This window comes from Lipomyces japonicus, assembly GCF_038497905.1.
Source record: "Lipomyces japonicus strain CBS 7319 unplaced genomic scaffold V1514scaffold_18, whole genome shotgun sequence".
Classification (NCBI taxonomy): domain Eukaryota; kingdom Fungi; phylum Ascomycota; class Lipomycetes; order Lipomycetales; family Lipomycetaceae; genus Lipomyces; species Lipomyces japonicus.
Window position 1 is genome coordinate 211,569 of NW_027117830.1, and position 18,813 is coordinate 230,381.

At 45.8% G+C, this 18,813-nt stretch overlaps 9 protein-coding genes across 9 annotated transcripts; 4 read left to right on the plus strand and 5 right to left on the minus strand.

Annotated features, from left to right (window-relative positions):
• The first annotated feature begins 147 nt into the window (after window positions 1-147).
• On the plus strand, window positions 148-955 carry V1514DRAFT_330674 (60S ribosomal protein eL32). The gene has a single exon (XM_066927543.1). The coding sequence runs from the start codon at window positions 287-289 to the stop codon at window positions 677-679; it is 393 nt and encodes a 130-aa protein (XP_066783545.1). The 5' UTR covers window positions 148-286; the 3' UTR covers window positions 680-955.
• Window positions 956-977: 22 nt separating this feature from the next.
• Window positions 978-2,852, minus strand: V1514DRAFT_280297 (fungal-specific transcription factor domain-containing protein; the record flags this gene model as incomplete). The annotated part of the gene is made up of 2 exons (XM_066925032.1): window positions 978-1,177; window positions 1,244-2,852. 2 exons carry the CDS (start codon window positions 2,850-2,852, stop codon window positions 978-980), a joined length of 1,809 nt encoding a protein of 602 aa, XP_066783546.1.
• An 851-nt stretch (window positions 2,853-3,703) lies between these two features.
• On the minus strand, window positions 3,704-5,514 carry V1514DRAFT_330681 (peptidase S8/S53 domain-containing protein). The gene has a single exon (XM_066927544.1). It carries the CDS (start codon window positions 5,378-5,380, stop codon window positions 4,025-4,027), a length of 1,356 nt encoding a protein of 451 aa, XP_066783547.1. The 5' UTR covers window positions 5,381-5,514; the 3' UTR covers window positions 3,704-4,024.
• A 1,420-nt stretch (window positions 5,515-6,934) lies between these two features.
• V1514DRAFT_319928 (uncharacterized protein) lies at window positions 6,935-9,763 on the minus strand (the record flags this gene model as incomplete). The annotated part of the gene is made up of 2 exons (XM_066925973.1): window positions 6,935-8,991; window positions 9,064-9,763. 2 exons carry the CDS (start codon window positions 9,761-9,763, stop codon window positions 6,935-6,937), a joined length of 2,757 nt encoding a protein of 918 aa, XP_066783548.1.
• Window positions 9,764-10,726: 963 nt separating this feature from the next.
• Window positions 10,727-12,562, minus strand: V1514DRAFT_306684 (uncharacterized protein). Its single transcript, XM_066925680.1, has 2 exons — window positions 12,372-12,562; window positions 10,727-12,319 (listed from the first exon to the last, which is right to left on the minus strand). Exons 1-2 carry the CDS (start codon window positions 12,480-12,482, stop codon window positions 10,787-10,789), a joined length of 1,644 nt encoding a protein of 547 aa, XP_066783549.1. The 5' UTR covers window positions 12,483-12,562; the 3' UTR covers window positions 10,727-10,786.
• An 87-nt stretch (window positions 12,563-12,649) lies between these two features.
• Window positions 12,650-13,390, plus strand: V1514DRAFT_330688 (DSS1/SEM1 family-domain-containing protein). The gene is made up of 3 exons (XM_066927545.1): window positions 12,650-12,967; window positions 13,033-13,141; window positions 13,210-13,390. Exons 1-3 carry the CDS (start codon window positions 12,844-12,846, stop codon window positions 13,238-13,240), a joined length of 264 nt encoding a protein of 87 aa, XP_066783550.1. The 5' UTR covers window positions 12,650-12,843; the 3' UTR covers window positions 13,241-13,390.
• Window positions 13,391-13,748: 358 nt separating this feature from the next.
• V1514DRAFT_330690 (phosphoglycerate kinase) lies at window positions 13,749-15,643 on the plus strand. Its single transcript, XM_066927546.1, has 5 exons — window positions 13,749-13,885; window positions 14,030-14,119; window positions 14,254-14,430; window positions 14,523-14,666; window positions 14,725-15,643. Exons 1-5 carry the CDS (start codon window positions 13,816-13,818, stop codon window positions 15,489-15,491), a joined length of 1,248 nt encoding a protein of 415 aa, XP_066783551.1. The 5' UTR covers window positions 13,749-13,815; the 3' UTR covers window positions 15,492-15,643.
• V1514DRAFT_330692 (DHS-like NAD/FAD-binding domain-containing protein) lies at window positions 15,622-17,255 on the plus strand. Its single transcript, XM_066927547.1, has one exon. It carries the CDS (start codon window positions 15,815-15,817, stop codon window positions 17,192-17,194), a length of 1,380 nt encoding a protein of 459 aa, XP_066783552.1. The 5' UTR covers window positions 15,622-15,814; the 3' UTR covers window positions 17,195-17,255.
• Window positions 17,181-18,448, minus strand: V1514DRAFT_330694 (GPN-loop GTPase). The gene is made up of 4 exons (XM_066927548.1): window positions 18,294-18,448; window positions 17,991-18,181; window positions 17,834-17,913; window positions 17,181-17,766 (listed from the first exon to the last, which is right to left on the minus strand). Exons 1-4 carry the CDS (start codon window positions 18,339-18,341, stop codon window positions 17,252-17,254), a joined length of 834 nt encoding a protein of 277 aa, XP_066783553.1. The 5' UTR covers window positions 18,342-18,448; the 3' UTR covers window positions 17,181-17,251.
• Window positions 18,449-18,813: the final 365 nt, after the last annotated feature.

An 18,813-nucleotide genomic window follows, 5' to 3' on the forward strand; every position in this document is an offset into this window, starting at 1 on the left:
CTGATTCGTCAAAGTGTGACGTAAGAAATTTTACGTGATTCCGAGTGAACATGAGCGAGCGCCGTATCGCACGTGACCCAAAGTAGCACGCCAAAAACGTTAGGGCACAACCCTGGCAAAAATCGCAGTCACAGCAAGCATTGCTTGGCCCGCCCGAGCCAGCTTTGGCTCCAGGGTTCGGGGACGGCCGGTTTGCAAACCCAGCGCGATTCGGCCAAATTCGAGTTTCAACTCTTTTTACCAACTTTCTGTTCATTCGTATTCAACAACAAATAATCATTCAGCAATGGCCGTTTCCGCCCCTCACCCACGTATCGTGAAGAAGAAGACCACCAAGTTCAAGAGATGGCAATCTGATGTTGTCATTGGAGTCAAGGAATCATGGCGGAAACCTAAAGGTATCGATTCCCGCATCCGTCGTCGCTTCAAGGGCACGTCGGCCATGCCTAAGATTGGTTACGGTTCAAACAAGAAGACCCGTCATCTTATCCCATCTGGTCACAAAGTTTTCCTTGTTCGCAACGTGGCTGATGTTGAAATTTTGTTGTTGCACAACTTGACCTACGCGGCTGAGATTGCTCACAACGTGTCATCCCGCAAGCGGATCGAGATCCTCGAAAAGGCCAAGCAGTTTGGTGTCAAGGTTACCAACCCAACCGCCAGATTGAGATTGGAGTAAGCACTCCACGGAGTTGTTAAATTTGGTCTTTTTTTTTTTTTTTTTTTAAAAAAAATTTCAATTTCAATTTCCATTTCAAAAGAGGAGAAAGAGAGAGAAACAGAAGAATCGGGGCAAAAGAACGGAGTTTACGACAACAACAACAAAAAAAAAACAATTTAAACATTAAAAAAAGTTTCATTGTACTTATAAACAATACATTTTAACCATAATGTACACGCATCCTATATATATATTTCCTTGCCTTTTTCTTATATCAAAATATTTACCTCCATTCTCCCTTTTTTTGTTTTACCATTTAACCAACCAGTTCTTGATTGATTTCGTTGGCATATGTGCCCACAATGTCACGTAACACTGACCTGATTCCCCATCCGGCTTTCACGTTCTTGGCGCCATGCCGGGACCACCATATGCCAACAAAGACAGACAATGCCCCGGTTGTGCGGTGATAAATACCATTGTGATTGTCATGATCATCATAGTCATTATCATCAACTTTGACGTTGTCGTTGTCATTGTCGTCGTCATCGTCATCAGGCTCATGACCATCAACCTGATGACGCTCTTGCATGATCTTGATTCGTTGCAGCAAACCAAGTTCGCGCTCGTCCGCTGCTCGCACGTATATCCTGGCCTCACCTGCAACCAGGGCCAAGTCATGCTCGACCCGGCGCAGCCACATTATCAAATACATGGCACATTCCCATCCGGCAATCACGTCCTCCACGCCACCGGTAGCTGAAGCTATCTGACCATCGTGACGGTTGCCAAACACGACTTCAAACGCAGTCTCGGCAGCGACAATGGTTGCGCCGGACCGGCTGACCGCGGGCGCAACCGCGCGCACGCACGCCAGGACCTCGCCCGCGTCATGATACCGCAACGCGTCTTCCACGCCGATCGTGATCACGTCCAGGCCGTACACGCGAGCCCGCGCCAGCATCCACGTGGCCTTGCCGCCATGGTGTTCCCACGAGTAATCCTCGCCTGCCGCCACAGGTGCGGCCGACAACACGTGCACGGACCTCCAGCATGACAGCAACGCGGCGTCCAGTTGTTCAGGCTGGGCACGGAACCGGTTGACCTGGCCGGCCCAGCATTCCATTAGCATGGCCGAAGCTAGCACGCGCTTGCCAAATGCGGAGCAATAAATATCGGCGCCGCTAAACACGGCATCCAAGCCGGCTTTTAATGTTGGTTGCTGTTGGATTGATCTCACGGTCGTCGTGGCTGACCAGGCAGACTCGTCGCATGGTAACACCATTAAATTTGCTTGCCCGGTGTTGGCAATCTCTGGCGAAAAATTAAAGCATGCCGTCAACTGAGCGAAAAAAATGTAAACCGAAAAATAAGTTCGCCTGGCTGATTCGTGCACAAGCCATGTCGGATCAGTGCTATCGATGATGGCATGTTCAGTATTATTATTATTATGATTATGATTATGATGACGTAGTGTTAATTCGTAGGCCATACCGGCAGCCAGGTTGGCCAAAAATGACTTGACCGAGCAAGCAAATTCCAACCCTCGCGGGTCACCTGCCCAAGCTGCGAACGAGGTGTTGAGCAACATGGTCTGGATCACCCATAACGGTGCGGTTCGGCACGTGAACCCGGTCGTGTCGATGCGCGCGTTGGCCAACACCTTGGATTCCACGTGCAGTCGTGAAGCCAGGTCGCGATTGCCGTGAGCCAACGCGCCAAGCGACAACAGGCTTAGCAATAACGGCCGCGGTGTTGATTGCGGACAGAAAGTGGGCAAGTGCAGGAACGGGTACAAAGGATGATGCACGACCATGTACGTGGCCAAGTAAGAGGTCAGTGTTGAGCCGTCCGGAATCTCGGCCTCTGTCAGGGACGTGCCAGATGCTAGCATGGCCTCGCATAAAATGTCACGCAAAAATGATGAGGAAGAAGAAGAAAAAGACGATGATGATTCAATTGTGGAGTTTGAGGTGGTCGACAAATCGTCCACGTCAGATTTTTCATCCACGATCTGCGCCTGCCTGTCGTCCCAAGTCGCGCCTAGTGCCGTCATTGCCATTGCTGCCCGAATGTCTGGATTTGGATGAGGCCTGGATTTAATTTTAATTTTCGGCTTTTTCGTACTTGCAGTAGTTGATGAGGACACAGTTGATGATGAAAGTAGTGCCGGCAAAGGCGGTGGTTGCATTTGCAAAACCTTGGCCGCCCTGGCATCGACTGATCGCCGGTCAAGTACTGAACGATCAATTTTGGTTCCCGAAATATGTACCGACGATGGCTTGATTTCAGGACCACCACTACTACTAGAAGATGTTGAAGACGCTGCCGAGTCCAATTTGGCATGCACGGTTCTGACGTGCCGCAGCAGCAAGTCGCGACGAACAAACGTGCTCTTACACTTGTCACATTTAAACGGTCGTTCTTTAGTATCTGCAAATAACATTATAAATAATCATCAACCTTGGTATCTAAATTATTATTATTATACGTACGTGATCGCTCATGCCGGTTTTTATGTTCTGATCGAGAAAATGCTCGCGCGCAGAACGAACACTGGTATCGCCGTTCGGCATGTCGTTCTTGTCGCTGCGTTGCGACCGACCTTGCCGGCACTGATTTTATGCCTGTTGCTGCGACAGCCCTGATGGTGTCTGTGCCAAACGCAACGTCATGTTCAACCATGTTTGCATTTTCGCTTGCAATTGCGGGCATCGTGCTGTTGCTGCTGCTGTTGTTGTCATCGGTATTCAACAGTGCGGCTAATGGCAGGTTCAGTACCGACTGCATTATCAATAGCCGATGGCAAGAGGGTATGATTTTGTATTAAAAAAAATAAAAAAATTAATTAATTCACTTGCACCGGTTCGAGAGGGCCTTCATGTGACTAAAACGATGGCTGTCGGAGGGCCAAAACCTCAGCCAGTCAAGCAAGTAAGTCACAGTCAGCGAGCGATTGAGCGGGGAAAATCAATATCAATCATAAAGTCCGTGCGGGGCAGGACCGGGTCAATTGGGCTGATAAATAAATTACGTGATGTATCATGTTATGTAGTTATGTGAATTTATATATGTATATTACGCGACATGTACCCGGAAAAAAAAAAAAAAATAACCACAACCAACCGACAAACACCCCACAATCAATCGATCAATGTCAAAAAATCTTCAAAAGATGTAAAAAAAAAAATATAAAGATAAAATAAGTAAAATAAAAAAAAAGCACACACAGAATAGTCCAATGTAATGATAATGACTTCGAAATAAATACAACCCTGCAGAAACATTACACCCACCAACGAATGCGACTATCTAGCAACTAAAAATTTCATCAAATCATCTCGACTCATTCCATCAACACTTCTAGTTCTGCCAAAACTCGGACAGATTCTCACCTGCTCCGTTGAACACGAGCAAGTTAGGAGTGCCCTCTGGAATGCTGGACAACACGTCAGGGGTGGCGTACTTGATCAGATTGGCCTTGAGCTTCGCCGGCGTTAGAGCAGCAGATGCATAACCTGACTCAGAGCCGGGCTGGAGCGACACAAAGTAGGCCAGCAAGCCAGCAATGTGAGGAGATGCCATGGAAGTACCAGAGATCGTGTTGAGTGCGTATGGTGATCCAATCCAGGTCGACTGAATGTTCAAGCCCGGTCCGAAAATGTCAACGCACGAACCGTAGTTGGAAAAGTACGCACGCTCGTCTCCGAGAGTGGACGCGCCGACAGTGACTGCCTTTTCAGCAGCAGCTGGCGAGTAAGAGCACGCGTCAGCATTGTCGTTGCCGGCAGCGACGGCAAAGTGAATGCCGGCATCGACGGCAGCGTTGACGGCAGCGTCAAGAGCAGGTGACTTGCCACCGCCCAACGACATGTTTGCAACCGAACCCTTGAAGCCCTTCTTGTTAGCCTTGGCCTCCTTGATGTGGGACTCGGCAGCAAACTCAACACCCTTGATGACATCGGACATGGTGCCGGAGCCATTCGACTTGAGCACTTTTACGGCAACAACGTTAGCCTTCTTGGCCACACCGTACTTCTTGCCAGCCACAGTGCCGGAGCAGTGAGTACCGTGACCGTTTCCGTCCTCATCAACATCGCCGGAAGGAATGGTCTTGCCCCAAGTTGCGCGGCCTTCAAAATCAACATGGTCAACGTTCGTGCCGGTGTCGACAACATAGGCGGTAACACCTTCACCACCTTCGACATCGTACAAGTATCGGTTAAAAGTGCCAAAGTTCAACGGAGCACGATGGGAAATACGGGCCAAACCCCAGGGTGCGTTCTTTTCTGTCTCAACCTCGGACGCGAACACGATCGAGTCACGCTCAACGTATTCAACATCAGGGTGTCTTCTGATTTGCTCAATCGTGGCAGCCTCGAACCGGCCGGAGTAGCCCTTGAAACCGTCGGCAAGGGCGTAAACATGCTTGAGACCGTGCTCTAGACCGGAAGACAAAAATGGGTTTTCCAGGCCACGCTTCTTCAACGAAACGTCATGCACGGAGCGCACCCAATTATGATGAGTAGACGCGGAAGCCTGGTCGACATGCTTCTTGAACACGATGATGTAGGAATCGGGGATGATGTGCTCGACTGCGGTCGACGTGGTCAGCAACGGAGCTTCGTTAGAGGACGCAGAGCGGAAGTTCTCAGGCAGAACAACAGCAGCAGCAAGAGCTGCAAAGGCGAGTGGCGCCGATACGATCGAAAACTTCATAGATGCGAAGCGCAGACGTCAAACGTTAGAAACGGAGGCGGATGCGGATGCGGATGCGAATGTGGATGCGGAGTGTAATGCGAAAAAGAGAAAAGGAGGAAGGGAAGGGAAGGAACGAAATAACAGCAAACGACGCCAGGCCGCGGCCCTAACCCCTCCCCCCCGGGTGCCAGATTACGTGGATAATCTCGCACAACCGCCCAGCCGCCGTGACGGTTGCGGCTGCATCTTTACGTGCCGCTCTGGCTGCGCGGGGCTGGGGTTCAGGTGTGATGACCGGCGGCAAATGCGTCATTGCGCAATCGCCGCAGAACGTGTGCACTTATGCCAGGGTGGCGACTGGTTATCGATAACAGCCAGTCACGTGCATATTTTGCATGGGGCCGTTATTGTGCTCGACTAATATTGCATGGCATTGTAAACAGTCACCATGGACGCGATTGAGTCCCGACTACGCAAGGTTGAGCATGCATTAGCACCCGACCAGGACCAGCGTCACGTTGCTGTTGTGGAGGAGCTTGTGAGGTTGCAGCAAGCGGTCAGCCGCATTATTAGTCCCCAACTTCTGGACCAATTGCTGATGTTGCAGCAGCCCAAGCACGAGCACGATACTCTTGATTCCGCCAATGCTGCCACGGTCGTACGTGCTCACGAGCAATCGTTCACCAAGTTATCCGCCTTGGCTGGCACGGTTAATTCCCTGGCTGGCACGGTACTGACCAACTCCGCCACGGTGGCAGCACAAGATCGTGCCGAACTCGATCGCTTGATCGGCAAGGTTGATCAATTGCATGCCGACGTGGTCCAACTTGTGCTGCGATCGGTTAACCTGCACGACCGCATGCTGAGCACGTCCGTGATTGCGGCAAATTTGGCCTGGACTGATATCGAATGTCGATTGCAAGCCGTCATGCGCAGCTTGGCAACAGCGGCATAACGAACCAAGATACATGACATTGCAATCAATGCATAAAACCTACCAGTCGATATTGCAACACGCAATGATTTGCACAACAACACGACAAGAGAGGCTCACTACTCATCACGATCTGACTGACAGCTTGGCAACACCTTTGCGGTCTCTGATCACAAGCCATGATGACTACCGGCTAATAATAATAAATTATACAATTGTTTATATATTAATTTTTTTTATCTTTTTTGTCCTTACTTAAATTACAAAAAACAAAACCTTTACATTACATTTCATGCACATCCCATCCCTTTGAATTTCCTCTTTTTTTTTGTTTTTCCGAACCACCGGTATTCATATCAAAAAAAAATAAAAATAAATGCAAAAACAAAAAACAAAAAAAAAATAAAAAATAAAAAAAAGTTGTCAGGTCTCATGTAACTCAATAAATAAATATATAAACAATGAAAAAAATGAAAAAAAAAAAAAATGCCCCATGATTATGTATGCTGATGACATCCAAACATGATGAAGTGTTAAATGCGGATGTGAAAAATATGTGCGGCTGGTATGACAAAGTTAATAATCAATCCAGGCAGCTTGTCGCAATCTTACTATTTTAAATTTTGGCTCTTTTCTTTTCATCCACCTTTCAAGAACTCTTCTTCACCAAATGCCGATATCATGGTCACATCGATCCCATCCTTCTTGGGTTTTTTTTTTGCCGACCGTTTGGACATGGTCGTCCACATGTTTTTATGCGTCGGCCTGGTATCGAATTGCTGTGACCTTGACTCAATTTTGCTTGCCGTTGTTGTTGAGGAGCCCGCACCACCACTACCATTGGCAATCGAAGTAGCAGCCGCCGCAGCTGAGGAGTACGACATGCCCGTTACCGGTTGCCCACTAACGCTCCATTCGCCAATATCCTCATGCGGTGACCCGGGAGCAACTTCAAGCTTGCGGTTGCGATGCTTGCCGCTGCCGCTGTTGTTGTTATCGTCGTTCGACGTCGACGATGTCAATACTGCTGCAGCATATGACTTGGGCCCATGAACGCTCGCCTGCTCACTATAAAATCCCGGTACTGAAAAAGACCGGCCCAGCTTGGCGGGCGGTTGTGATCGCGAGTTGCTATTGTTCTGGGCATGATTGTTTGACAATCTTGACAATGACATTGTCGCTGTCGTCGTCGTCGTTACTGATGCTGCTGATGCTCTTGTGGCGGATGTCCTGTTTCTGCCAATAGTGTCGAACCCGTTATTCAAATCACATTCCGTCGGTGATGGCACCATGAATGACGCCTGTGGTGGCACGTCAGGTGAAATGTCAGACAAATCTGAACTGCTATCCAAACCTGCCTGCGTCATGAACCCAGGCAAGCCATTCTCACCATTTTTAATTGGCACGAACGGATGATAGGATTGAAATGATTGTTCCAATCCGGTCTCGCCCTTGCTAATAACGCCAGTTTTTTTATCGTACCCATTCTCACTCGGTGAAGGAGAACGTGCCGGCACGGGTGCTTGTGATCGGTCATCCGCCACCATGTCCGGTGGAGGTGCCACAGGTGGGAAGTAAAACGGCACGCCGTTGGAGAAATAGGCAGGAAAATAGTATCCGTACTGTTGAATAATGTTGCTTATCGCATCCTTATCCAAGTTAGTTTCCGTATTTGATTTTTGCTGCTGAGCTAATTGTAAAAACTGCTGATATCCTTCCATGCTCGGCATAGGGTACATGGGGTACATATTAAATTCTGGCGGCAGCTTGCCATACATTGGCGGATACACGCCACCAATGCTAGAATACAAATTATTATTGTTTTGCTTTTTGTATGACGAATTCCGATAAAAATTTCGTGAATAGCTGCCATTGCCATTACGATTGCCATTGCCACTGCCAGGTCCGCTGCCTCCTGATGAACTGCGGCTAGTTTTCCTGCTTCCGAGAGCCGTGTCGAAGTATGAACCATGGGAATCATCAACAGTAAATTCAAATTTTTCAAGCACGGCTTCCAAGGAGCGTTCACTCACAAGCAAGTCATACGCCCGCCTGAATTCGAGTTGAATGCCCTTGGCCGAAATGTCATCCGCAGTGTTGCCCAGATTTCTTGACGACACCATCGGTTCTTCAATACATATCCGTGTGTTTTGTACTAATGACCACCCCTTTTCCGCTTTAGAGAGAACCCTGCCATGACGAACAGATACCACGCCGTTATCGTAATCATACTCAAACCCGTACCATTTGAAAAACCCAAACAGTAACGAACCAAGGCTTTCCTTGTTTTCACTGCCATAGTCTTTTAAAAATTCAACGTTGTCGCAATACGAGATATCAACCCCGTTCACAATGACTTCGGGCCGATGGCTGGCCCCGACATGATGCACGCTCGGCAACACCGGTGGATTCCGGGTTTGCAAAAAATTGATAATCAAGCATATCCAAGAATATGATGAAAGCGTGCCGCCACCTGCGGCATCGTTTAGTACACGTTGTTTTGTCCAGTGCTTAATAATCATGGCAAGCGGTCGCACGCGCGGGTCCAGTTGCACATATGTTTTGATCATTCTTGTGTTTTCCAATGCCAACGTGTTGTTCACGTTCATGTCGCATGCAATCTCAAATTCCGGATCCCAAATCTTCACAATCGGTACTTTTGCTCCAGGCACGCAAACCACTCGCTCCATTTTATCTTTTGAGCCAAAATAAAACAAAATGATTAGAAATAATTTCAGATGATTGCAGACCCATCATGATTACTTACGATTTGCCCAAAACTTGGCCAGCAGGCAAGTGTCCTCCAATTTCTTTTGTGATGTTTCGATACAAATGTCAATATCTGACTCGTTCGTGCAAAGCATGTTTTCCGTACTGCCAAACGGACACACGCTAATGTTGCCTGAAAACTCTTCACGCAAAGATTTCTCCAATTTTTTCAAAAATCGACACCGACGATTAATACTTTCCTCACTCGCTACAAGTTTTTTAAACATGCGATTAATGTCATCCGTCAATCTTGCCTCTTGTTCCCGGTCCAGCGCCTTTTTCAACTTGGACGGGTGCGGAGCTGACGGCGGTTGGAATCCCAAGCCGTATGGTATTCGCCTGCGAGAGTTGATTAGGCCGGTTTCAAACTGGCATCCGCCAACATGCTGCGATATCGAACCCACCGAGGATCTCGTGGTTGACGAAACCGATGACGCAGTAGTCGGCCTTCGGTCACCCGATTTCGGTGACAGACTTCGGGCCGGCAGGTTGCGAACGTCGTTAGCATAATCATTATTTTGCCGAACAGCTGGTGAAATTCTGAAATAACTGTCGTTACCATTGTTATGATTGTTTCGAATTTCTATTGGCGTTGATGGCGTCGAAGGGTTGGACGAGAACGTATGCCGACGTTGGCCCGATCCCGATTGCGCACGTTGATGTGGTCCCAAAGATTCAGTTTTCAGCGTTGACGACATTATTTAGATAAAAACCAGAATCAATCGATCGTGTCTTGCAAACTTTGCTAAGCTTTGATTTGCTTGTCTTCGTTCAGCAACGAGGCTCAAGATGAAACGAACCGCCCAGCCAACAAATCTCCGCCGCAGAAAATAAATTTGAGACTACCGGTAAGTTCTTATTGATTTGTTTTTGGTTTTTTTTTTTTTCTTTTTGCTTTTTGATCTAGTTTGAATGTGAAATGCAGTCCGTTGTCAAACTTTGAACTTGGATATAAACCGATTTAAACCAACCGGCAAAGAAAAAGAAGAAAAAACGACAAAACGCTAATTATAAAACCAAAAATCAAACGAGTAATATTTTAGCAAGCGTGAGCGAGGTTCCTATAAGATAGTAACATAAAAAAAAAATGTGAGAGGGGACGTTCAAACACCGAATTGGCTTGATTAATCACAGAAATCCGGGCCGGGGAAGAATGAAGCAGTTTACTATCGTTTAGACCAGCTATATGTTTTATAGCGATATGACGTAAAACTAAAAAAAAGAAAATCCCAACCCAATACCGGAAATATGTGACAATTCAAAATTCTTACATTTAAAAAAAAAAAGGGAGGAAACAAAGGTTGATTACTTACTTTCAATCTATTTACCGGTTATATCTCCCCATGTACGCGTTGTACACGCACAACAGCAAAATAACAGCGATCTGAAAACAAAAAAAAAAGATCAAAAACTTGAATATGCGTAATGTCCAATTCTTATTGTCTCCTTATTCTAATCCTGTCAGTCTTTTTAGTGGGAAAAGAATGGAGGAACGAACAATATTAATAAGTAAGGATGCGATATTAACTAAAATCCCCAAATTCCCTTTTCAGGCCGGAATGGAATTAGTGCGATCGTCCGGGTAACCAACCATAAGACATGGGTAACTATAATCATCATCATGCAATAAACAAGAACTGGATAAACTGTGAGTTTACGTATTGTTTTCATACGTTTAAATATATTTGTGCGCTATATGTAATCTACACTCGTACCGTGAGCTAAGCTCTGCTGGAGTGACGGTGCTCCCTTGCCCTGTCATGCCCCTCGTCTTTCTCCCGCAGACGGCCAACGTGCTTATCAAACGCCTGCCTGGCTGCCTTCTCCGAATCCAACGCCTTAAATTCGGTCGTGTTCACCACCCTCTCCCGCACGTCTTCCCACGTGTCCGTCACAGTCACTACCGGGTCTTCCAGGTGCTTTATGGCTGACCGCAGCGCGTCGATTCGCCGCCGTTGCCGTCTTTCCTCCTGATGCCGGTCTTCCACCGTCTTATCAACATACCGTGCCTGCAGCTTTTGATGCAACAAAATTATCACGTCGTCACCAATGCCGTGCGATCGAACGTCTCGCCGTAACAGGTCTCGAAAGTCGTCGTACGCGGTCGAGTCGGTCACTTGGAAACGTTGCTCTTCCAAAATGTCCATCAAAATATCTCGCTTGATCCGCAGGTCCTTGGCCAGTTTCTCAACCACGTCCCAAAAAAGGTCAAGCGGGGTCGATCCCGGTTGGCCGACAATGTTAACAAACCCTGCCTCATCCTTTATATCGGGATAAATATCCATCCATCTTGTTTTGGGCGTAATCTTGCCATCAGCAACTAGGCTATCAATCAGGCTCACAAAGGCCTCTCGGTTTTTGCGTTCTTTGGTCTTTAACGCGGCCTTGTCTTTCCGTCTTTGTTCGAAAAAAGAATCCTCATTCTCCTTAATGCATTGCTCAAATACTGTAAGCAAATCTAACTTGTTCAATTTTTTGATCCGCGGGTCTTGTTTCAAACTTGGGTCTTTCTTTAAAATTCCTTGCAAATCTTCCCATCGCAAAAAAACTTCCAAATCAAGACCTTTCATGTATTGTCGAATAAAATCCATCACGTCTGTTCTTTCCTTCTGTTCTCGCTTGCGTTCTTCAGTTCTCAAGCTGGTAACATACTCATCAAACCCATCATCAGCTTCGTCTTCAAACGCCAAATACGCCGGATTGGTCTCAATCAACGGCTTGGTCGTCTTCCACCTTGAATATGGCTTTACCTGTGACGTGGCTTTTAAAAGATCAATGAAATTTTCTTTCCGCTTGGCATGCGTCTGCGTGGCAACCAGGCGGGCCTCCTGCCTTTTCCTGTCCACAAACCGTTCAAACAAGTCCTTTCGCTTTTTCGCATCCCACACAACATCGTAATCAGGACTGCTTATAACTTTCCGCATGGCGGAATCCCACGTCCACGTGTAATCCACACCGGCATCTTCTAAAACCTGATTGAAAATTTCTTCAGGGCTTTGCTCCCATCGCATTGGCTTTTGCTGTGCCTGCAATGGCTCCTGTTGCTGCGGTTCCTGTGCTGGCACCGGCGTGGACTCCTTGGAGTGATTATTAAATTTGCTCTGATAGTCCCTTTCAGATTCCTCTGTAGCTTCCAGTGCTGCCTTGTATTCGTCCGGCATGTCCCAAACTGACTCTGATGTCTCCTCATGATTCCAATACTTCCTGCCGTCGTCGGTCTCGTATTCTTTCCACGAAATCCGCGCAAGTGCTTTCTATAAACACGTATTAGCATTCGTAATAAAATATGCCAATCGTTAGTTTTACCTCTTGTGGTGTCAGTAACTCTTCCGGCTTATCCCATCTCGATTCCAAGGTGTCGGCGTTGTAGTAGTACGTCCGGCCATCATCTGCTTTGTGCTCCTGCCATTCCACCATTGTGACTGTTTTGGTAATATATTTATGAATTTAAACAATGTTATTGATGAATATTTGGAATACAATTGGATCAGAGCGCATCGAAATGATGTTGCGAGGCTTGCTCGAACGTATAAATTTACACATCTTTTGATACCATTTACCCTTCCTGGAATTTCCATCGCGAAATCAGAAACAAACGAACGACTACTGACTGATATTCACATTCTGGAATTTAGAAAATAATAAATTGAAATCGAGTCAAAGTTCATTTGGGGTATTCTATTATATATTGAATATCCATCTGAATTTCATTTTTGAATCATCCCAACAGCAGCTACATTTTCGTTCTTTTGTTTCAACTTTGCAATATTAATCAATAATGTCAGAATCAAAGCAAGAAGAGTCCAAGATTCAAACCGAAGAGTCCAAAAATAATGAACAAGTGAAAAACTCGGTTGTGACATTGGAAGAGGACGACGAGTTTGAAGATTTCCCTGCTGAAGGTACATCTAATTTTGTTTGGTTACCACAATCACCGGAAGGGAAAAGTTACTGACAGATCTGATAGACTGGTCCAACGCCGAAGCCGATATCAGCATTCCTGGTGGCAAAGAGCATTTATGGGAAGAAAACTGGGATGATGACGACGCTGATGATGATTTTTCAAACCAACTAAGGTACGGTTTCTGGGATAGCCAGGATTACGAATTGACTTTGATTTATCAGCTTCTAACACATGCAACAGGGAGGAGTTAAAGAAGGCAGATGGCAAGTAAATGAAAAAAAAAAAAAAAAAAAGGCAGGACAGCAAGCAGTTGTTGCGGATGATTTGTACCATATGATTAGTTTTAGCTATTAATGCAGGGTGATGACTTACTGTTTGGATTCAATTGGCCCTTTACGGTGCCATGTGATTGACCGCTACACATTCACCTGGTTCGTCTTCGACTCCAGCTAAACACTAAACAGGCTCGGCAGTCATTCGACACCGGATGGCAAACACCGCAGGAATGACATGCCATGTTTGCCTACTAAACACATAACAAGACAGCACTTGCCGGAAGAGTCATGAGCCAAGCGCTCGGCCCACTACACGGGTATATTCAATCGAATGCAATCCGTAGATCCATCTATAATAACCAGCTATAAACAATAATAATCCATTATATTACAACAAGTCCCGGCATCCGGCGCCGCAATTGCGTTGTCGAAAATGACTGCATCAACGAAACCCTCACCGGGCTTACTAACTTACGTCCCCTCCGTCATCACATTCTTTTCCATCGTGATTTCTTTGGCCCAATCGCAATTCAACAAGCTCTTTTTTGTTAATCGAAATTCAATCTCAATCATGTCTTTGACCAGCAAGCTTGCCATTAACGACGTTGATCTTAAGGACAAGAGAGTCTTCATCCGGGTTGGTGAGTTATTTCAGCTTGCTTTTTTTTTTTTTGGAAGGGGGGTCGTTCACCGGTTCTTCGGCTGTTGGGAATTTGATGCAATTCAATGAATGACGTTCATCTCTTTGGTTTTTTTTTATAAAGCAAATCACTGACGCAGTTTAGACTTCAACGTTCCTCTTGATGGTACCACGATCACCAACAATCAGCGTATCGTGGCTGCTCTTCCTACTATTAAGTACGCCCTTGAACAACGTAAGTGCGCCTTTCTGTTTAACCAATTGCAGCATAACTCCCGTTTCAAACCAATATATCGGCTTGAATAATCATTTGTTATTCATTGCTGTTTTCAAAGTTTTCTTGAAATTCTTGCTAAACACTTTGATTAGACCCCAAGGCCATCATCTTGGCTTCCCACCTCGGACGTCCGGATGGTCAAGTCAACCTTAAGTACTCCTTGAAGCCTGTTTCTGTCGAGCTTGCTACGCTTTTGGGCAAGCCGGTCACTTTTCTTGACGATTCTGTCGGACCTGAGGTCGAGGCTCATGTCAACAAGGCCACCAACGGTGAGTTATTACACACACATACACACACATATATATATATATATATTTTTAAAAAAAATGAAATAAAAAAATTTGCTAATGCATCATTTCAGGTGAAATCATTTTGCTGGAGAACTTGCGCTTCCATGCCGAGGAAGAAGGTTCCGCCAAGGTTGACGGAAAGAAGATCAAGTCACCACCAGAGAAGGTTGAGGAGTTCAGACAGAGCTTGACTCGCCTGGCCGATGTTTATGTCAGTAAGTAACACCGCATATCTAAAATATTTTTCCTGATTAAGTTTTTAACCTTAACCAGATGACGCTTTCGGTACGGCCCACAGAGCTCACTCTTCTGTCGTCGGAATCGAACTTCCCCAGAGAGCTAGTGGATTCTTGGTTAAGAAGGAGCTGGACTTCTTCGCCAAGGCTCTCGAGAAGCCGGATCGTCCATTCCTTGCCATCCTTGGTGGTGCCAAGGTCTCGGACAAGATTCAACTCATCGACAATCTCATCTCCAAGGTTGACGCGTTGATCATTGGCGGCGGCATGGCTTTTACGTTCAAGAAGGCACTTGAAAATGTCAAGATTGGTAACTCTCTTTACGATGAGGAAGGTGCCAAGATCGTCGGTGAAGTTTTAAACAAGGCCAAGGAGCACAACGTCAAGGTCGTCCTTCCTGTTGACTACGTCACTGGTGACAAGTTCAGCAAGGATGCCACAGTTGGATACGCTACTGATGAGAGTGGAATTTCCGACGGCCTGATTGGTCTTGACATTGGCGAAAAATCTGCACAGCTTTTCGCTGATACCGTCAAGGACGCCAAGACCATTCTTTGGAACGGTCCTCCCGGCGTGTTCGAATTCGACAACTTCTCCAAGGGCACCAAGTCACTTCTTGATGCCGTTGTTACTGCTGCTCAGAATGGCGCCACCGTCATCGTGGGCGGTGGTGATACCGCGACCGTGGCCAAGAAGTGGGATGCCGAGGACAAGCTGTCGCATGTATCCACCGGTGGTGGCGCATCGCTCGAACTTCTTGAAGGCAAGGTTCTGCCTGGTGTTGCTGCCTTGTCTGAGAAGTGAAGCTCAAAACTATAGACCTCGTGATAGCTTTGTTGATTAGACTTTTAAAGCCTTTTGTTTATCATTCTTTGTGGGTCAGATTTCTTTGAAAAGAATAACATAGTTTAGTTTTACCCCTGCGCGTGTCAATGTAGATTTGATTTTATGCCAAATTCGACAAGGTTCATGTCCAGTATAATCGTATCAAACCATTACTTGCCCATACTTACCATGAACTGAGTTCACTTCTCAGATTGTTGAAATTCACAAATTTTAGTAAAAAAATCAGATAGTCAAACGTGCGGCTCAAGAACCTAGCCAGCCTTCAGTCATCAGATTGCATTATGCAAAAGATTTACAACAGGACCGAACTTATACCACGAATCGGAGTGCATATTTGTTGGCTCAAGACAAGCTTGAAATTTCATAAGTCCCGTTCAGACCTACAACTTGACGTCTATTTCAAATTTTATATCATGACGGCTTCGCCTGCGAGCGGGAAAAAGCCGAGGATGGCTAAACCAAAATGGCCATATAATCATGATTCACCATTCGTTTACAAACTCAATTCCGTTAAGATTGAAAATGAAGAATTTGCCGCCACGTTGCACAAGTTGCTCACCAAGTCCAAAAAGCTTGTGATCGTGCTTGGCGCCGGCATATCCGTGGGAGCAGGTATTCCGGACTTCAGGTCGTCCACTGGATTGTTCAAGACCATGAAAACAGATTACAAACTAAAAGGAAGCGGGCAGTCCATGTTTGATGCTTCCGTTTACGGCAGCGGCAAGACGACTACCATGTTTCACGCCATGATGAATAACCTGCACTCGTTGAGCAGCGGTGCTCGGATCACAAACATGCACCAGCTGATTTCTAAACTTTCGACGGAGAACAAGTTGCTGCGAGTGTACACTCAAAATATTGATGGCCTGGAAGAATCACTAGAAGGTTTAAGCACAGTCGTTCCGCTACCTTCAAAGCCACCATGGCCCAGGACAATACAGCTGCATGGTGGATTAAAGACAATGAATTGCTCAAAGTGTGGTTTTTTAGCACCATTTAATCCCCAAGTTTTTGCTGGCCAAGACATTCCAGAGTGCAACGAATGCAAGGAATTTGAAATGGTTAGAGCAGTGGTGGGCAAGCGCACGCAAGGCATCGGCAAGATGCGGCCACGCATCGTGCTGTATAACGAATTTAACCCTGACGGAGAGGCAATCGGCAACGTCACGGCTGCTGATTTGAAATCTCGTCCTGACGGCTTGCTAGTAATCGGCACGAGTCTCAAAGTGCCGGGAGTGAGGCGGATCGTGAAAGAAATGGCCCAGTCCGTGCACGCGGCGAAAGGATTGACGGTGTGGATTAATCATGAGGACCCGCCGGGAGGCAAAATATTTGAAAACGTTTTTGACGTGATTATTAAAGGTGATTGCCAATTAGTTCCTGGTTTAATACGAACATGGGATGAGTTTGCGAGCCGGCCCAAACCTGTGAAAAAGGCTGCCAAGCGGAAAGCGGTGGTTAAGGATGAGCAAAAACTTGATGTGATTATGCCCGTAATAGATAACGGATCGGATGGAGAAAAAGCGTTTGAAATTGTTATACGAGCGGAGCAATCCAAGACCAGACAGGCGAACAAGATTACTGATACTTTTAAGGCAGTCAAGACTGTTACGCTGGCAAGTTCAAAAAGGTTGAAAGTGGAAAACGATTCAATCACATAGTTTTTTTTAATAATGACAATATTTACTGTAATATACAAAAATGAATTATTTAAGGAATTAATCTTGTTCTTCGTCTTCTTCATCATCTTCTTCAAAAAACTCATCTTTTGGTTCCTTTGGTTCCTGTGATTCTGCCCACTGCGTAGTGTCATCAATATAACTAAGAATCGTAGCCACGCTATCAGTTTGGGTCGCGTCCAGCGGCAAAAACTGAATCATGCCAAAATCATCAATAAGGTTTGCGATCGCTTGATTGAGGTTATGAAACTTGGGATTAGTCTTTGCGTTGATGCCGGATAACAATGACGCGTCCGGGTTTAAGAACTGCTTGAGTTCTCGTTTGGACAGGTCGTCCTTGACGAGGTCGACCTTGCTTAAAATGTTAAGATGAGGTAATTCTAGCAAAATCATGGCCGACATTGCGCTCATCACGCCAGAAAAAAACTTGGGCTTGTCGACCGCAAACGGAGCTTCCAACAAGTAAGATGCGCATAATGAAAACGATAGGTTCTGGGTCAGATGTTTGGCAAGTGTTGGCAAAACAGGAACGTGAGTGTACAGTTCAATTTGCCCTGCAATACGCGGTTGTTAGTAAAAACAAATCATGCCCTAGTCGGCAAGTGTGATGGTTTTGTTTACCTGGGCAATCAAATATCAAAAATTCGTCTTCATAATCACCAATTTCAGAATCCAGCCAATCAAGATGATTCATTAAAAACCTGGTGCAAGTTAGCACTAAACAAACAAACAAACAAACAAGAAAACCCAAAAAGATGGAAAGGTATACTAGACGTACTCAAAGCAATATAGTAAGCCACCATTGGGTCCAAAGTTCATCTCTTCCATGACATCTTGTAACGAAATAAGATCACGAATGTCAACCGTGAACTCATACTCTCCAGGCTCGGCTGCAGGATCAAGATTTACTAAATGCGCTCGCCGCCCAATACTTTGAATATGTGTTAACAGTGCCGAACAAAACGTACTCTGCTCGTTATTAGTCGTCACTGGCCTTTTTTCGCTTTTTTTGCATTTTTTTATAAAAATCCCTTGATCTAGTATTCAACCATATGAACTTTTTTTTTTAAAAAAAACATACCTTTCCGACACCAGCAGGTCCAAGAACCATAACACCGACCCTCGACATGATTATTACCGTGCAATATTTTTTGGTTCGAATGAATCCGGCCGATTGATTGTTATTATCTCATCAGCATTTCCATCGAGCGAAAAATAACAAAGTTTAAACGTGCGGCTCCAATTGGGAGATTATCGAAACCGCGAAACCGCATTTGGAGAGACTGCGTACGTAAGCAACATCGCATAACTAGTGAACTAACGTAGCCTTGATATCATTGCTCAGTAAAAATCCGACAACTTGCAATCGACATAATACGATACATGTTGCTTGAATAACGGATTTTGTAGACAAGAGATTAGTTGGCTTCATGCGTAGATCGACAAAAATTGATAAAGTGGCGGCGTAGCAACTTTGCGCACAAGCACTTACTTGTCACTCCCCGCATGTTTGTGGCGCCTCAAGTCCACTGCCCACTCCGTATGGTCTCTACTATTCCGGATATAATTTTTATTTAATTACATATATATATTTTTAATTT

What these genes read in the sequence shown, in the direction of transcription:
- V1514DRAFT_330688 (XM_066927545.1), top strand. Translation starts at nt 12,844, where the DNA reads ATGTCAGAATCAAAGCAAGAAGAGTCCAAGATTCAAACCGAAGAGTCC. An exon ending in TGAAGATTTCCCTGCTGAAG is followed by an intron (nt 12,968 to 13,032) that starts GTACATCTAATT and finishes CAGATCTGATAG; the next exon opens with ACTGGTCCAACGCCGAAGCC. An exon ending in GATTTTTCAAACCAACTAAG is followed by an intron (nt 13,142 to 13,209) that starts GTACGGTTTCTG and finishes CACATGCAACAG; the next exon opens with GGAGGAGTTAAAGAAGGCAG.
- V1514DRAFT_330694 (XM_066927548.1), bottom strand. Translation starts at nt 18,341, where the DNA reads ATGTCGAGGGTCGGTGTTATGGTTCTTGGACCTGCTGGTGTCGGAAAG. An exon ending in GACCTGCTGGTGTCGGAAAG is followed by an intron (nt 18,182 to 18,293) that starts GTATGTTTTTTT and finishes AATAACGAGCAG; the next exon opens with AGTACGTTTTGTTCGGCACT. An exon ending in GGCTTACTATATTGCTTTGA is followed by an intron (nt 17,914 to 17,990) that starts GTACGTCTAGTA and finishes AACTTGCACCAG; the next exon opens with GTTTTTAATGAATCATCTTG.
- V1514DRAFT_330674 (XM_066927543.1), top strand. Translation starts at nt 287, where the DNA reads ATGGCCGTTTCCGCCCCTCACCCACGTATCGTGAAGAAGAAGACCACC.
- V1514DRAFT_330690 (XM_066927546.1), top strand. Translation starts at nt 13,816, where the DNA reads ATGTCTTTGACCAGCAAGCTTGCCATTAACGACGTTGATCTTAAGGAC. An exon ending in GAGAGTCTTCATCCGGGTTG is followed by an intron (nt 13,886 to 14,029) that starts GTGAGTTATTTC and finishes GACGCAGTTTAG; the next exon opens with ACTTCAACGTTCCTCTTGAT. An exon ending in TAAGTACGCCCTTGAACAAC is followed by an intron (nt 14,120 to 14,253) that starts GTAAGTGCGCCT and finishes CACTTTGATTAG; the next exon opens with ACCCCAAGGCCATCATCTTG.
- V1514DRAFT_330692 (XM_066927547.1), top strand. Translation starts at nt 15,815, where the DNA reads ATGCAAAAGATTTACAACAGGACCGAACTTATACCACGAATCGGAGTG.
- V1514DRAFT_330681 (XM_066927544.1), bottom strand. Translation starts at nt 5,380, where the DNA reads ATGAAGTTTTCGATCGTATCGGCGCCACTCGCCTTTGCAGCTCTTGCT.
- V1514DRAFT_306684 (XM_066925680.1), bottom strand. Translation starts at nt 12,482, where the DNA reads ATGGTGGAATGGCAGGAGCACAAAGCAGATGATGGCCGGACGTACTAC. An exon ending in AGTTACTGACACCACAAGAG is followed by an intron (nt 12,320 to 12,371) that starts GTAAAACTAACG and finishes ACGTGTTTATAG; the next exon opens with AAAGCACTTGCGCGGATTTC.